This window comes from Cryptotermes secundus, unplaced genomic scaffold (genome assembly GCF_002891405.2).
Source record: "Cryptotermes secundus unplaced genomic scaffold, Csec_1.0 scaffold6, whole genome shotgun sequence".
In the NCBI taxonomy this organism is placed as follows: Eukaryota; Metazoa; Arthropoda; class Insecta; order Blattodea; family Kalotermitidae; genus Cryptotermes; species Cryptotermes secundus.
The window spans coordinates 1,808,791-1,825,759 of NW_019725001.1; the positions used below are offsets into that span (position 1 = coordinate 1,808,791).

At 40.1% G+C, this 16,969-nt stretch overlaps 1 protein-coding gene across 1 annotated transcript; it reads left to right on the forward strand.

The window, feature by feature from the left end:
- The first annotated feature begins 1,176 nt into the window (after window positions 1–1,176).
- On the forward strand, window positions 1,177–12,888 carry LOC111863147 (ubiquitin-like-conjugating enzyme ATG3). The gene is made up of 7 exons (XM_023849198.2): window positions 1,177–1,394; window positions 1,652–1,840; window positions 1,920–2,054; window positions 2,135–2,344; window positions 2,764–2,919; window positions 11,377–11,504; window positions 12,422–12,888. The coding sequence occupies exons 1-7, from the start codon at window positions 1,323–1,325 to the stop codon at window positions 12,570–12,572; spliced, it is 1,041 nt and encodes a 346-aa protein (XP_023704966.1). The 5' UTR covers window positions 1,177–1,322; the 3' UTR covers window positions 12,573–12,888.
- The last annotated feature ends 4,081 nt before the right edge of the window (window positions 12,889–16,969 follow it).

The window sequence follows — 16,969 nt, forward strand, 5'->3', positions numbered from 1 at the left end:
CGCTTGCAGATTTCTTATATTTTTTCTTCTACCCTGAAGATGGAGGCGATACGTTCCTCCGAAACGTCGGTTAACACCACATATACACGGTGCCAAATCCCAGAAGACTGCTTTCTTCATAGATAACATTTGTCTCATAATTTCCCTATTCAGAATGATCTAAAACAAAGGAGATGCTTTTATCATCACTCCTTTCCAACTTTGATTTAGAATATGCCATTAGGAAGGCCAAGGAAAACCAGGTGGGACTGAAATTGAATGGGACATATCAGCTGTTGGTCTATGCCGATGATGTGAATATCCTTGGTTATAATATAGCTATCATAAAGAGAAACACAAAAACTTTAATTGATGCGAGTAAGAAGTTTGGTCTAGAAGTAAACACAGAGAAAAGTATGTATATGTTGCTGTCTCGTCACCAAATTCGAGAGCAAAATCATGACATAAAGATAATAGATGTTTCGAAAACGTGGTACAGTTAAGATATTTGGGAACGACGATAACAAACGAAAACCTGCTTCAATAGGAAATTAAGAGGAGATTGAACTCGAATAATGCTTGCTACCATTCAATTCAGAACCTTTTGTCTTCTTGTCTGCTGTTCAAAAACAGAAAAATTAAAATATACAAAACTATAATTTTTGCCTATGGTTCTGCTGACACAGCTGTATGAAAATTTGTATCTTGTCTTCGAATTTGAGGTGCTACGAGATCCACTAATAAAGAAAACTTTCAATGCTTATTCTGTAAAGTGATTTGAACAGTTCTGTATCCTGATTAAGTTCTTTCGAAACAATATAAAAGCCTGTGTTCAAATTGTCGCGAAAGAACAGGTGCGCCCAATGTTTCCCTTTCTCCTATCTTCTCCTCTTACGCCGTCTCAACCACCACCATATCATTACAGGACCAATATTATTATTAGACACTGCAGAAGAAAAGTACGCGAAACAGGCGGGCAGACACACCCACTTAGATTATGTGAGCAACTAATCGAACACAGTATGCGCCTGCTAATTTGGAAACCAGTCGCCTGCTTGAAATCGGCGATATTACTCGAAAATACTTGTTGCGTTTCGGTTGCCAGTTTCCTTGGTGTGCGCCCGGCCATAGACAGGAGTCAGGGTACGGACTGGTTGATTCCGCCACGATTTCTTCGAGTAATCTCGAACTGAGTCGAACTGTCTTCAAACATGTAGATGATGTACATCGATGTACATTATATAGTTATATAGATTATGACAACAAAGTCAGTGTTAAGCATCTGAGTAACGTGGGATGAAATTTGTAATTCGTATTATTTGCAAGAATTAATCTGTTGCAAAATGCAGAATGTAATAAACACAGTCAAAGGTACTGCTTTAGGCGTGGCAGAATATCTGACACCTGTTCTTAAGGTAAATATTGATATATATTCGAACGTGAATCAGACACCACTTCGTGATTGTTTCTTTTATGAGTTCACTTACGACGCTGACAGTGTCTGGAGAAATCTGTAGAGTCTACTGAAAGCATGTTTGATGAATGGAGAATTTGAGAGGATTTGGAAAGTAGCGGTTGTAGCCCATTTGAGGTACTATATCGGAATTTACCCAGAGGGACTGAGGAAAAAACCGTGAAAACGCACAAATGTTATGTATTTATTCATTAATAGGAATCTAAGTTCCGGGAAACTGGAGTGCTGACTCCCGAAGAATTTGTGGCTGCTGGAGATCACTTGGTACATCATTGTCCAACCTGGCAGTGGGCTACAGGTGATGAGGGTCGAGCAAAATCGTATCTGCCACGAAATAAACAGTTTCTTATTACACGTAATGTTCCATGCCCACGAAGATGTAAGCAGGTATTCAGCCTAAATGCCCAGAATTGTTATATTGACTTCTACTACAAGGTGCCCATATATTAAGATTTCTTTCTTTTAGATGGAATATTGTGATGATCAAGAAAAAATTATTGAAGCTGATGACCCTGATGGAGGCTGGGTAGATACTCACCATTTTGACACTGGTGTATCAGGATTGGATGATAAAGTCTCTGAAATGACTTTGGAATCAAAGGTTAGCAAATTGACAACAGTACCATGCTGTATTTGTTGAACTTGAGTCAATTTGTTGAGTCTTAAAATTTGTGTTTCCAGGCTGAAGTCTCCAATAATATAGGCAGTTGTGAAAGAGATGCAAATGATGGTGATGATGATGATGATGATGAAGATGATGAGGGTGGTGGTGGTGGTGGTGGTGCTGCTGCTGCTGCTGCTGATGGTGAAGGTGATGATGATGAAGAAGAAGAAGAGGCTGCAGACATGGAAGAGTTTGAAGAGAGTGGACTACTTGATGAACAGGATAAGGTAATCTGTGTGATATACTGTGATGTGGTCAGTATATAAATATAATTTCTGTATTCAATCTGTGCATGTGGTTGATATCTGTTGAAAAGAAGGAGAAAATACAAAATTAATGGAATAAGAAACTTCAAAATATCTTGAAGAATTAATAAAGAGTCACTAGCTTTCAAAAACAGAGCCGCTAGTTGAAATTAGGAATATTGCACAAATAAAAGTCACATTACTTTTTGGCATAGTTATTTGCTCTTATTTGTAGAAAGAAGCATTGGAACAGAAATGATGGTTATAAGGGACTTAGAAGGGGGGGGGGTTACTCCATCTCTTCCTACCGTTTGGCCTATTGTACAGAAGAGTTCTACCCCTGATGACTGTTGTGCTTAATTAAGTTGTAAATATATTTGTATTGTTTTCAATTCACAAAGGCAACTCTGGATACTTTGAGAAATACCGAAAAAGATGTTGGAGATACTTCAAATCAAGTTGGAGGAGAAATCATACACACGCGAACCTATGATCTCCATATTACATATGATAAATACTATCAAACACCTCGTCTATGGCTGTTTGGATACGATGAGGTAAGTCTGTCTAATATTAAACATGATTGTAAAAGTATACAATGTAAATTTAAGACACTTGTTCAGCAGGAAAAATTATAGATGCAATGCTAATTTATTTATTTATATAAGCTAAAATATTTGAAATATATATACGTAGGGCAGTCAATAAATTCCTGGAATTCCCCTGCAGACTGAGAATGAGTGATAGGATAGCACACACACTGTTGTGGTGGGGAGCTCAGCATATCTGCTTGCAGGTGCAACAGGTCTGAACAGGTTTCAGTGTGCAGTGTTGTTACTGTTCTGTTTGAATTAGATGTGAGTGTTGGTCATTTGGTGCAATGTCGCAGTTTGAACAGTGCGAACATCAAGTTCATGTGCAAATTGGGAAAATCTGCTTCAGAGACGCAGTCGGCCCTGCAGAAAGTTTACAGTGATACTGCACTAAAGAAATCCACAGTTTATGACTGGTTTTCCCAGTTTAAGAATGGGCAGGAGACGTTAGAGGATGACCAGCGCAGCGGGAGACCCTTGACATCCAGAACTGAAGAAATGATTGGAAAAGTGCGACAACTGATTCAATGTGATCAAAGAATGACCATCACAGAGTTGGAGCAAGAAGTTGGTATCTCTGACGGATCCATTCATGCCATTTTGTCCGATGATTTGAAGATGAGATGCGCAGTGCGAAGTTTGTTCTGAGGCAGCTAGCCACGGATCAGATGGAATGTTGCGTGATGGTCGCTGGTGATCTGTTTGACAAAAGTACGCAGGACCCGACGTTTCTCAAAAGATTGTCACTGGTGATGAGTCATTTGTATTCGCCTATGACCCAGAGACGAAGATGCAGTCATCGGAGTGGCACACAGCATCGTCTCCCCGGCCAAGAAAATCACACCTCGTCAGGTCCAAAGACAAAGCGATGCTCATTGCATTCTTTGACATCGACTGTTTGGTGCACCATGAGTTTGTACCACCTGGACAGACTGTTACCGGCCATTTCTACATGCAAGTTTTGCAGAGGTTGCATGATGCGGTTCGGAGGAAGCAGCACGACAAGTGGCAGGGACAGTGGTTTCTGCATCACGATAACGTGCCGAGCCACACATTGCTTGTTGTGCAGCAATTCCTTGCCGAGAAAAACATTCTTGTCATCACTCAACCACCATACTCTCCGGATCTCGCTCCAAGTGGCTTTCGGCTGTTCCCTACTCTGAAAATGGGCCTCAAGGGGACACATTTCGCAACCATGGAGGACATCAAATCAAATGCGACGGCTGAGCTCCGGAAGATTCCAAAAGAAGCCTTCCACAGCTGCTTCCAACAATGGCAGGATTTATGGAGCAAGTGTGTGTGCGCTCAAGGGTCCTACTTTGAAGGTAATCAGGTAAGCATTGCTATATGTCCTACCATTAGAGTGCTATACCACCATTCCGGGAAATTTTTGACCGACTCTTGTATATATGTTCTTATGTAAGACTGTATATTTATATACTTGTAGACTTATAAATTTGGAGAGTAAAAGCTTCATTCTATTATTATCAAGAATGAATGATTTTGACAGTCTTCATGAGTTCAGAAGACCATTGTTAATTGTTGAATATACATGCTAGGAAATGCACACATATGGAAAAAAAATGATTGTTCAATTTCTGTCTACAAGTCTTGCAGCAAACATCTTTTGCTCCAATAAATATTTAATGGTTTATGCTCAAGATACGTACAGAAAGACATATAGGTATTCTTGTAAAGTGTTTGGTTTATTTGCCTTTATATACATACACAGAGAACTTTTTAGCTTTGTTGACAGGTTAACAGCAACTGATGCGCTGCTTGCTGTGAGGCGCATACAAATTTTGTTGATGAATCAGCATGCCTCATGTCTGATAATGTTTGGAATGAAGGGTGGTAATTAACTTATGGACCACTTGATGGCATTATGTTTCACAGTGAGCAGTGTAGTTCATGCATGGGAGTTTCCTTGTGATTGTCAATGATAGGAAGCAGTTATCAGCTCCATTAGCCATTTGTTTTTTTACAGTTCGTGAGCAGTATGGTATGTCATGATGCAGTATACTTTAGAGCAACGTGTATTTCTGTATGACACCTGTGCATAATATGGATCTTCTGGAAACTGTCATCATAAATATCACGTTGAAAGCATTCTCAGCAGACAAACAATTCTCAGTTTGGTGAATAAACTTAGAATAAAGGGACACTTAAAGACAAGAAACAAAAACATAACCAAGTGCTTACTGAGAAGTTAGATCACATAGGTGTCTTCCTTTCTCACCTGAAGATGGAAACAGATCCAGTTTCTGAAACGTCATGTCCTCTGTTACCTAGAATTCTGGATGACGGAAAAAGTCCAAAAACCCAGTAATTCTGAGCAACACAATTGCTGAATTTTAAACCGTATAAAGCAACAGTAATTCACGCATGCCTTGCAGCTGCACAATTGAGCCAGCTGTTGGTTTCCACAGTCTGTCATCATAGGTGAGATCGATCCACAATTGACATTCTTTTCTGATCAAGCATGGTTTCACTTGCAGGGATACATAAAAACGCAAAATAATTACTGGAATTCACAGAATCCACATCTAACCCACGAAGTCCTGTTCCATCCAGTAGAACTTGGTGTCTGGTATGCTGTAAGTGCAAGAAGGTTGTACCTGTGTTTTTTAATGAAACAGTTAATTGCAAAAGATATGTACATATCATTCTTGGCAGTTCTTTCCACAGTTAACAGAAGAAGAAAGACTCTATGGCTCCTTTCAGCAGGACTTAGCTACTGCACATACGTGTATGTCTATGCAGACTTTGTCCATTGTCTTCTGGGACAGAATTACGGGGGTCGTACTGAAAGTCATGAGCAACAATTTAGTAACATGTTTTATTATTGACAAACCAATACACCACCTCAATCTACAGACCTTTCTTTATCTTTCCACATTATAGCCACTTCTTTGTACACATTTCTCCCAGTGTTCTGGGAGTTTGAAAATTTCCCTTCTGTAAAATTCCGTTCCAGCCATCTGAAGACACTGACGCACTGCTTTCTGAATTGCCTCTCTTGTCTCAAAATGTTGTCCACCCAGCTGATCCTTCACAAATCCAAGAAGATGGTAGTCAGAGGGTGCCAGATCAGGGCTATAGGAGGGGCATAGAAGAACTTCCCACCCCATGTTTCCAATTGCTTCAAATGTGAGGCGAGCAGCGTGGGGGTGAGTGTTGTCATGGAGGAGGATGCTGTTTCATCCCAGACGTTTATTGTGCAATGCATGACGGAGCTTGTGCAGCGTCTGGACATAACGAGCAGCATTGATGGTTTGCCCAGGTTCCAGGAATTTGGCCAGAATAAACCCCTCTACAGCCCAGTAGACTGTGCCCATCATCTTCGCAGCTGATGGCACTGTCTTTGCCTTCTTTTTTGATGGAGAATGCAAATGGTGCCATTCCATACTCTGCTGTTTAATTTCAGGCTCGAAATGGTGAAACCAGCTTTCGTCACCTGTCACAATACAGAGCAAAAAATCATCACCTTCGTGTCGATATCTCTGCAGCAGTTCTGAGGTGATGGCTTTTCGCTGACCTTTGTGGACTTCGGTCAATAACCGCGGGAAGCAACGAGCACAAACTTTCCTATAGCCCAAGATTTCAATCATCTCCTGTACTGTACTGTACTGTACTGTACTGTGCCTTATTGGCTGTTCGAGGGCTATTGTGTCCACAGCCACACGCCTGTTATCTTCAATGATCTCATCCACTCTTTCCTTGTTGCGTTCAGTTGAGGCTGTTCGAGGACAACTGCTCCGAGGCCCATCTTCGATGCTGGTGTTCACATCTTTAAAATGTTTCACCCATCTTAGAACACTGCTTGCACCCATGCACACGCTTCCATAAGCACACTGAAGTCTGGTGAATTTCTGCAGCAGGGATTTCCTCTTTCACAAGAAATTCGTTGACAGCATTGTGGTGAAACGACATACGGTTGTCGGCCATTTTGTTAGGAGTGATACTGGTCACGTGATGCAAGCTATTGATGTCACAAGACACTCAAGGTTAACACAACAGCTGGTTCCACCTACCACCATGCTCTCTATCGTCTGCTGTTCCCAGGTTGCATGCAAAAAGAAAGTTGCTCATGACTTTCGGTACGACCTACGTATCAGCAGTGGTATTTGGCCAGCATGTTCACCCAATCTTAATCCTTGTAGCTTTTTTCTTCTTGGGTTCTTTGAAGGATAAAGTTTACAACAGTAACCTCCAAACGGAGGAACTAAAAGAAAATATTCTTAGGGAAATTGTAAATATTCCTACAGAGCAGCTTCAAAGGGTAAATCAGAACCTCTTCCACCAGCGTGAGTAATGTCTGTGTGTAGAGGGACAGCATTTTCAAAACCTCCTGCCATCTTTGAACATCAGTAAGAACTTCCCTTCATTGTGAAGGTTATTGGCTGTCATGCATGCTGATTCAGCAGCAGAATTCATATGTGCCTCATAGGAAGTGGGGCACCAGCAGCTGGGAAGTGCAGAGCCATGGAACCGGTCAACAAACTAAAAATCTTCCTTGTGTGTGTGTGTATATATATATATATATATATATTATTATTAACAGAAAAGCGCACGAATGTGCATTACATAGATTCTGGGTTTTAGCCTTTGCTATAATCACACAGAGATTTATGGTTGTTTTTACATCTTGTGATGTGGTATACATCGCAGAACTGATCACATAACGAGCACACGCAGTTTTCGCTTGGGTCATGATAGGACATGTTTTTACATATTTTATGGTGGAACCCGTGCACTGCTAGTTTTATCACCACATGTCTTAGTCTCTGGTTGGCGTTGGTCCAGTTCCGGTTCAACATGGCATCCGTGCTGTAGAAATCTAGAGGTATTTCTTCTCTTTTCCTCCTTCTCTCCGCTAGGTGTGCTTCTACATTCTTTGTGGATGGCAGCTGCAGCTTTATCCTCAGCTCTTCGATGAGGAAGGGCTCCTGTGTCAATTCATATGTTAGGCGGGAGCGCGTGTATTTTGAAATGCCCATTATGGTTTTCAGGAATTTTGCTTTCACTCCCTCGATGTTGGCCAGATCTTTTTTCGACAGTTTTTCCCATATCAGGTGAATCCCGTAGGTGAGTATTGGTAGGATTTTTGTGTCGAATAGACTCATAGCTGTCTTTAAGGATAGATGCTGTAAATTGTTAATGTCGTACATGGCTTTCATGGCTGCCAGTGCTTTGTCTTTGATGTGTAATCTGAACGTCCCGGTAGTCTGTAAAGTGATTCCCAGGTATTTAAACGAATTTACTATTTCAACTTTGTCCTCTTCATATTGTAGGTTGTCGTCTGCTGCTGTGCGTCCACCCTTCCGGAAGACCATCTGTTGGGTTTTTGCCCAGTTTATTTTTAGACTGTTATTTCCTGCCCATTCTACCAGTGCTGAGAAGGGTGTTGGAGTTCTTCCTTGTTTGGTGATCCTAGGACCATGTCGTCCGCATACATGTATATCACTGCATCTTTCGCCTTTTCTCGTATTGCTGCTATTACATCCACTGTGGCAATATTGAATAATATGGGGCTGAGGGGGTCCCCTTGTAGTACTCCGTTGGTTTGGGTGATTTCTTTTGTTTTGCAGATCGCATCATCTATGGTAATTTGGTTGTATGCCAGGATATTTTTTACTATGACAGTGGGTTTAGATTTCCGATCATATTTTGGAGTTTCGATATCAGTTTATTCCTGTCCATTAGGTCGAAGGCTTTTGTATAGTCTATGAAGACTGCATAGAATTTTCCCTTTCGGAATCTCTGTGTTTCTTCAATGTTGTTTAGTAAGTTTTGTATTGCATGCAAGGTTCCTCTTCCTCTTCTAAAGCCAAATTGTTCCCCTGGTATCTTGGGGTTGACTTTTTCTATTATCCTGTTGGTTAGAATCTTGTTAGCAACTTAAAGATATTGCTTTCTAATGCAATTCCTCTGTACGAGTTAGGGTCATTGGTTTCACCTTTCCCTTTGTAGAGGGTTTTAATTGTTGATTTCCTCCATTCTTCGGGGATGTTTCCTGATTCTAGGCATTTGTTAAATAGCTTGGACCATAGTTCTGCCAGGCATTGTGCCGATTCTTTTAGGTGTTCATTGTAAAACCCGTCTGGTCCAGCGGCCTTTTTACATTTTGTAATTTTTATGGCGTCCATCACTTCTATTTTAGTGATGGGGGATATGGCTTCAAGTTGATTGTTTCATTCAATTTCATATGCCACTTGTTGCCCTGTACTGTTATGAATATTGGTGAAGTGTGTTTCCCAAGTTCCTATTTCTACGTTGCTAGATCTTGATGTTCTTCTGGGTCTGATGGCTACATATGGATCATTCAGTGCTTCTTCGGCGATTCTTTCACCTTCTTTTTCTATATATTGAGTCTGTTTTTGTTTTAGAAGGTTCTTGTAATATCTCCGTTTTTCCCCATATACTCGTAGGTCTTCTGGTTCCAGCGTCATCTTGGCTATATGCAATGCATTTAATGCGGTGTGTCTCTGCATAGCGCTCCTTATCGAACCATGGTTGTACTTTCCTTGTGTTTTGTTTGTGGGTTATGCTTGTTTCTAACATTTTCTTGATTGTTGTTAGGGCTGTGTTTAGGTCGTTCTCCTTGATTGCCTGCTCTGCTTCGGTTGCTTTCCCTAGTTCTCTCTCTAATGCTGCTATGTTTATGTCTCTGGACATGGTGTTTTTGACATGTTTTGATATAGTTTTCTGTGGGGTTTTGAGTGAAAATTTGGTCTGGATGGGGATGTGTTTTCTTAATGGGGTTATTTGTGAAGTCCATAAGCCCTTTTGTTCTAGAGTTTCTATGTTGTCTCCTTTGTGGAATACCAGGTCAATGGTGCTACTGCCATTATGGGCAAAGTAAGTTTTACGTTTTGGGTCATTTGTTATTTTGAAGTTTTCCTCCTTAAGGAATGCGAGGATAGCTTTACATTTCATATCGGGTTTGTCTGTTCTGCAATTCATGTCTCCTGCTAGTATTATGCTTTCTTTCGGGTTCGTAACTTTTCGGAAGGAGAAGGTTAGGAGTTCCATTATGTCCTCTATTTCGGTGTTAGGGCGTATGTAAATGCCTATTATCGTGAAATTGGTCGCTTTTGCAATTATTAGGTTTTCTTCTGTACATAGGGTCTTCATGGGTCCTATCCGTGGTTTGTAGAAGATAGATACCCCTCCTGATGGCCTTCCTTCTGCTGGTTTCCTTGCTAGTGAGTGGATAGAGTAGAATCCTTCTATGTCGGTAGGTTTCGTTAGGAATGTTTCTGTGAGGACTAATATGTCTGGTGTTTCCAGGGAGTTTCCTGGGTTTAATTTCAGTAGTCCTTTTAGTCCTTCCACATTCCATAGGAGCATGTTTATGGAGTTATTCGAGAGATATGCCTTCATTCCTTCTGGGGAAGCGAAATCGCCATACAATTACTCCTCTTGGCCAGAATTCAGGGTTGGATGTCATTTCCAGGTATTTGAAGGGGATTCCAACTTTATAAGCTTTGGTTTCTCCTCTCGTTATGGTCTCTTCGCAGGTGATGTTCCCTTGGATTCCTTTCTTTGTTAGGTAGTTTTCCATCTTTTCTGAGGTCGTTCCTTGCTTCAGCTTCCCAATAAATCAATAAATTATGCTTTAATATATATATATATATTGTAACGTGTCTGGAATCCAGAAGAGTCGCTTCTATGGAAACGCTAGAATAGACCATTGCACAATAAACAACAATCACTCTATTGTAGTTCCAACACCGAATCTCCACGGTTATGACAAGTACGCGAAGCATTCCCGCAGAGACAACGCAATAACAATGGGTCATTGCGTAGGAGACGCGGAACCGACAAAGCAACGTTTCCACTGCTATAACAGAGGATTCATTTGCCTAGCAGCGGCCGAGGTTATAAATAGCCCAGCTTTGACGAAAAGCAGTCAGTCGTGATCGAGCCATCTTAGAAGTCAGTCCTAGAATAACCGCCAGAGAAGAGAGTCCAGTGTCGGCCGAGTTATTGTAAGCAGTCATTGCAATACTGCAAGTGATGACAATTGTAAAGCGTGTGAGTGTATAAGTGAAGAACAATAAAGGTTCTACAGAATCTGAGCCCCACGGGAATTTATTTGTGGCGCGACGCACAAAACACGCTACATTGGTGTCAGATGTGGGATCGAACTACACACGTGACTGACAAGAATCGAACACGAAACACGCCACAATATATATATATGAAAATTGGAATGTGTGGACGAATCTGGTAAATATTGGTAGAGCTCACAAATATCACAAGTTCATAAAAAGTCATTCAGTGGTTCTTGAGTTGGTCCATGCATACAGCCAAACAGATATAAATTTAAAAGCACTGTGCAGAATTATGAATTCAGCTGGAAATTAATTGTAATAAACATAATAGCATGTGTGAATTTTGTAAAAATGTTTTCAGAATCGCAAACCTCTAACTGTAGAACAAATGTATGAAGATGTGAGTCAAGACCATGCAAAGAAGACAGTAACAATGGAGAATCATCCCCACCTTCCTGGACCACCAATGGCTTCTGTTCACCCTTGCAAGTAGGTTAAGCCTGGCTCTTTTCACTTTGTCTACTGTGTGTTGCTTCATGAATCTGGCTTGAACTTTATGAGCAGCATTATCCTTTCAGACATTTAAATGTGATCGTAAGCCCATAAAAGTGATCTCAAGACAGTAAAACAATGTTTACAGTGCATCATATGTGCAGGCCCATTTAACTTTTTTAGCCTATTTTCTTATTTTGAAAAAAAAAAACACTAGGCTTATTCATTCTGCATGCTGTCTGTATATCCCTTCCATATCGACTTCCGAATGCCTGAACCTGTCTTTATGAAACTTGGTATATACATATATCATTGTGCCTGAGCCCATCTCAACAACATACTTCATAAATTCCTCTCATCAGTCTGTGTGTCTATATGTGTTTTCCCCTCTTATTGCTAGGCAGTAGCTCAGTAAAAATATTACAAGCACAACAACAGAAAAATTGTTGGACATGTCATTTTCTGTGTGGTTTGTGTTGTATCGAGAAAAGTAGGTGATTAGTTCTTCCCAGAACTTGTTGTTTGCTATAGTTCATATTTAGTTTAAAAAATGATCTGTAGTTCATTTGTGGGTAGTGGAGTCACCAAAGGAATGTGGTAGGGGGATTCTGCAGTTCCAGGTCTCCTCCACTGAAATTATACATGTATGAAGTAGTCATGTTTTGATAATATCTGGCTGTATATAGAGTTCCTGGGATGCGATTCTGTATAAGGCTAAGGGATGGTTACAATATTTTGAAGGAACACACTGCCTCCATCTCCTCCTAACCTGAAGATGGAGGCAGTGTGTTCCTCTGGAACGTTGGTAACTGTGCAGCGTCACATCCTAAAAGGCTGCAGTCTTAATGTCTGTAGCCATGAGAACTTCATATCTCATGTACATCATTTGGTTTATTGTTCTATTTTGTTGCCAGGCATGCAGAAGTAATGAAGAAGATCATCCAGACCGTTACTGAGGGAGGTGGAGAACTGGGCGTTCACATGTACTTGATCATATTTCTGAAATTTGTACAAGCAGTAATTCCAACAATAGAATATGACTATACTCAGAATTTCACAATGTGATTCAAAACTGCAAATTTGCTCATCTTTATTTGTTACTTTGTTAGAGGCCTGATGTGCTAAAGATGGCTGCAAGAAAATATCAAGGCAAATATGCATAAGCATTTCATGTCATGATAACATGCTTTTTTGCTTCAACTCTTGAAAAATAACAAATCTGTATTTAAAGGCCGTGAAAGTTTATATGCATTTTGATAGGTTTGTATCTGATAAGAAGTCAGATGAACTACTGTTTGCATGTCTTTTGTGATAACAGTACTGTACATTAGCCAGTCTCTCCAGAAGAGAAAAAGAAATTAGATAATATACTGTGAGCTTACATGGTAGTACCATATTTGCTGTCAGTGCCTCCCAATCTTGCCACTAATTTTTAACAAAGTTGGTGTGGGACATTATGAACATTATTTTTCTAACAGGCTCTCAGTGCTATATAACAAAATCAGTGATTCACTAAAATTTTATTGGGCAATCAGCCACATAATGGTTATGCTACTGGGGTGGGACTAAGTCCCTCGTACTGCAGCCACTTCTGACCTATTGTAGCAGCCCCAGACGATAGGTGAGGATGATTGTGGAGCAATTGGTGGAATGAAGATTGGTAGGGGAAACCGAAGTACTCTGAGAAAACCCGCCCCCGTGCCACTTTGTCCACCACAAATCCCACTTGAAGCCAGCGACTAACTGCTTGAGCTATGGCACGACCCTGTACACATAATGGTTAAGTCAAACATCAGCATTTCAGAAATGCCTCCATTATCAAGGTCAAACACAACATTGACCATAATGAAGATACAGCAAGTCACTGTAATGTTCTTTTTTTCCCTCCCCACTGCAGTTATTATTCCAGTTATTTAGTCATGGATATCACATTCCTGTTTCATTCTAAAACACCCCTCAAAAATCCTGTCAGTGCTGAGAATGACATCCGGCAATTCTGTCCTATCCATCCCCTGGATATAAGGCTCTGAAGGCACACAAATCCATTCAAAAAGTAAATTTACCTGATTCCAGAAGACTATTGGTGAGCCAGTGATTTGCAGAATACCTTCCTGGGACATACTGTGTACAGGCATTGCACATGTGGCCCTCTACATACATGCAAGGTCTAAACACCGTCTGTCACAAGCAGACTGTAGTAACAGGTCTCATTCAATGTGCAGAGACCACATGCAATGATAATAGCCTGGACATGGAAATAACTATCTGAAGTAGGGTATTAACATTTCGATCAACACAACAGTCTGTGAGTAAATAAAACTAATATTAATGTGATATTTGTTTTTATTATACATATGACTACATGTTTCCATCAATGTGATCGTTTTCAGGTGGATTACATGAATGTATACCTTTGTTACTGAATTGACTGACATTGACCCATTTTTAGTATATAGTAAAAGTGCATATTTTCATTCAATTTGGGTATGTATCACCTCTCTTTTATGTTAAAATGTTAGAAAATTAAAACATAAAAAATAATCAAGTGAATAAAATTGATAAAGTAGAATGTAGTGGGATGATCTTCAGGAGCTGGGATAGCACAATTGGCACAGCAACTGGCTACGGACTGGATGGCCAAGGGGTCAGAGTTTCAGTCCTGGTAGGGTCAAGAATTTTCTCCACATCATCCAGACTGGATCTGGGGTCCACCCAACCTCCTATCCAATTGGTACCGGGAGGTAAAGCTGTCAGTGTGTGAAGCTGACCACTCACCTCCAACTAGTGCCGAGGTCAAGAAAAGTGGATCTATACATCAACTTCCCCATACGCCTTCATGGCATAGTGCTTAATTAGTTAAGCATAGGGACTTTACTTTTTTTTTTCTATTTAGTTGGATGATCTTGTGCGCATCAGTGTTATGTATGTCTTTGGAGATGTCAGTGACTGATCAGTTCTAATAGTTTTGCACATTGCTTACACAGGATGTGGTACAGTTCTTGAAGAGTTTCCTCTTTACTGTGTATTGTTGGTTATGGCAACTATTTTGTAGCTTATAGTATGTATATTATATGTCTTGTATGACATCGGTGCTTGAAGTGCAGAAGGCCTTTCAGGCATAACTGATATAGCAGCCATGTCATACATGTCCATGTTCCAAAACAAAGGTCTCAGACACAAAAGGATAATCCAGCAGGCACAGCAGTGACACCATATCAAGCTGTTTCACATAAAATCAGCAGGCTTCTCACCAAATACAGCATCAAGGCAATTAACATTCCTATCCATATGCTTAGACCTACAAGAGACAAACAAGGCCCAAGAGTTTGAGGTATATATTGTCTCCCGTGCAAGAACAGTAAGATGTATACAAGTATTATGTTTTTGGATATTATTCATTGTCTTGTCTATTTTTTTAAAACAGTCCTGTTTCTTATTCAAAAAACGTTTCAGAGACTGGATTCTGCCCTAGGTCCAGAGATAGGGGCTAGCTCTATCTATTGGACCCAACTGAGTAGGTTTTACCTGAGGATGGGGACAGAATCCAGTCTCCAAAATGTTGTGTTTTGAAAAAGAAACAGGACAGTTTTTAAAAAATAGACAAGATGATGGATAATGTCCAAAAACATAATACTTGTAGCAATATACCATCGTCACAAACTTTTAGATCTTATGAGTAATATGTATGTTGGATAGATGAGCAGAGCCATCAAGATCACCTGTAAGGAACATATGAAACACACCTGGGCCAGCCATAGAAATTCACTACTGCAGAACACAGATTTGAAACAAGACTTAATGATGTAAGATTTGAGGCTTTCACGGCGGTGACTATGAAGAAAGCAGGCTTCTGGGATTTGGCACCATGTATATGTGGTGTTAACCGACGTTTCAGAGGAACGTATCGCCTCAATCTTCAGGGTAGAAGNACTTAATGATGACTAGCAACACCTCCATACTAGTTAAAGTAACAGGATGTATGGATCACCTGATAAATGGTGTACTGAAGTCAAGCTTTAACAGGGAAAGGGGTGTTGATCTAAGTCCTGGCAGCTGGTGACTAATACAATCAAGCACCAAGAGGTGCCAATATGGAGATGACCAGGCCAAGAAAACTCTGCTTACTGGCTCATGCTTGGTTTTGATCATGGGTTACATGCTGTCTCAGATATGGTTCCTAAAATGTTGGTCATTTTTAACTAATTAACATGGCTGATAAGATTTCATGAACTTTCACAGCCATGAAAGCCATGGGTTTAGAATATTATGTAGCAAAAATTAAAATCTATATTGCTTTCCCATAATAGAGAGGGGTCATTACACAAGTAAATATAATATAGAAATCATTTTTTTAACCTCAGTTTAAAAAATCTTCAGCAGTAATTGTAAATTAAATATCAAGTACTAGTTGTTCTACAGAGGACCCAAAATGAAATAGCAAGCATTCTGAAGTACACTGTATTGGACCGTGCTTAACATACTGCATTGTGTTAATTGCTTACTTCCCTCAAACAATTGATCAAAAATTAACTGACATTTTATGAACACTTACAGTAAAATAGTAACAGGTACTATAATACCTGATGTATTTCAAGTTCCTAAAGTTTTTTCATAAGAAAATTAAATCTGCAGTTCCTTTATGCCAGCCATGATCCGGAATGGATTGCATGTACGTATGCAAGTTAGGTTCTGTGGCTGCTGAACAACACCAAAATGGAGACATGCTACTCTCTTGTATGCTGGGTAGCAAAAGTTTATTGAATCAAACAGTTATCACAGAAAATAACCGGGATTCCTGTAAACAATCATGAGTCAAAAAGACAATGCAAACTGTGGGAACAAGTGGACTCCCCACCACCAAATAAGTTGGCACAATAAGATCAGTCATGAAGGTTCTTTTTAACATTTCTGGGGCAGTGAAGGAATTATCTTAGCAGATGCAGTTGCAAGAGGTCCTGTGATTTCATGACTTGAGGTTCTTGGGGTGACTGAACACAGTACGCTGTGATAAGTTAGATTTGAAAGTCATGAGAAAATACAGTGCATACAGAATTTTACATTTACAAACATTATGAAAACAAACCATTTGGAAGGATTCTTTGGGAAAAGATAGTATGCACTGTAGATCACAGCCTTCTGAGACATGATGCCAGATATATTTTGGTGGATTATACCATATTCATTCTAGGAGGCAGCAGTTTCCTTCCTCAGTACTGGTATCTGCCAAACTACATGGTAGTTCCAGAAGATGATACTCTTAATATTTGTCACTGGCATGAGAACCTCAGATCTCAAAAAATGAACTGGATTGGGACAGTTGAGGCAACACACACATAAGAAACATCGAACCATAAGCCATACAACTTCAAGCTGACGTCTCCCTTCTTCGGGATGAACTAACAAGGAGGAATTCAGCATTTCAGATTAAATATTTTAACATTTAGCGTTTTAACTTAAAACAG

Coding starts and splice junctions, on each gene's coding strand:
- LOC111863147 (XM_023849198.2), top strand. CDS start 1,323: ATGCAGAATGTAATAAACACAGTCAAAGGTACTGCTTTAGGCGTGGCA. Junction 1,841..1,919: donor GCCCACGAAGATGTAAGCAG/GTATTCAGCCTA, acceptor TCTTTCTTTTAG/ATGGAATATTGTGATGATCA. Junction 2,920..11,376: donor GGCTGTTTGGATACGATGAG/GTAAGTCTGTCT, acceptor AAATGTTTTCAG/AATCGCAAACCTCTAACTGT.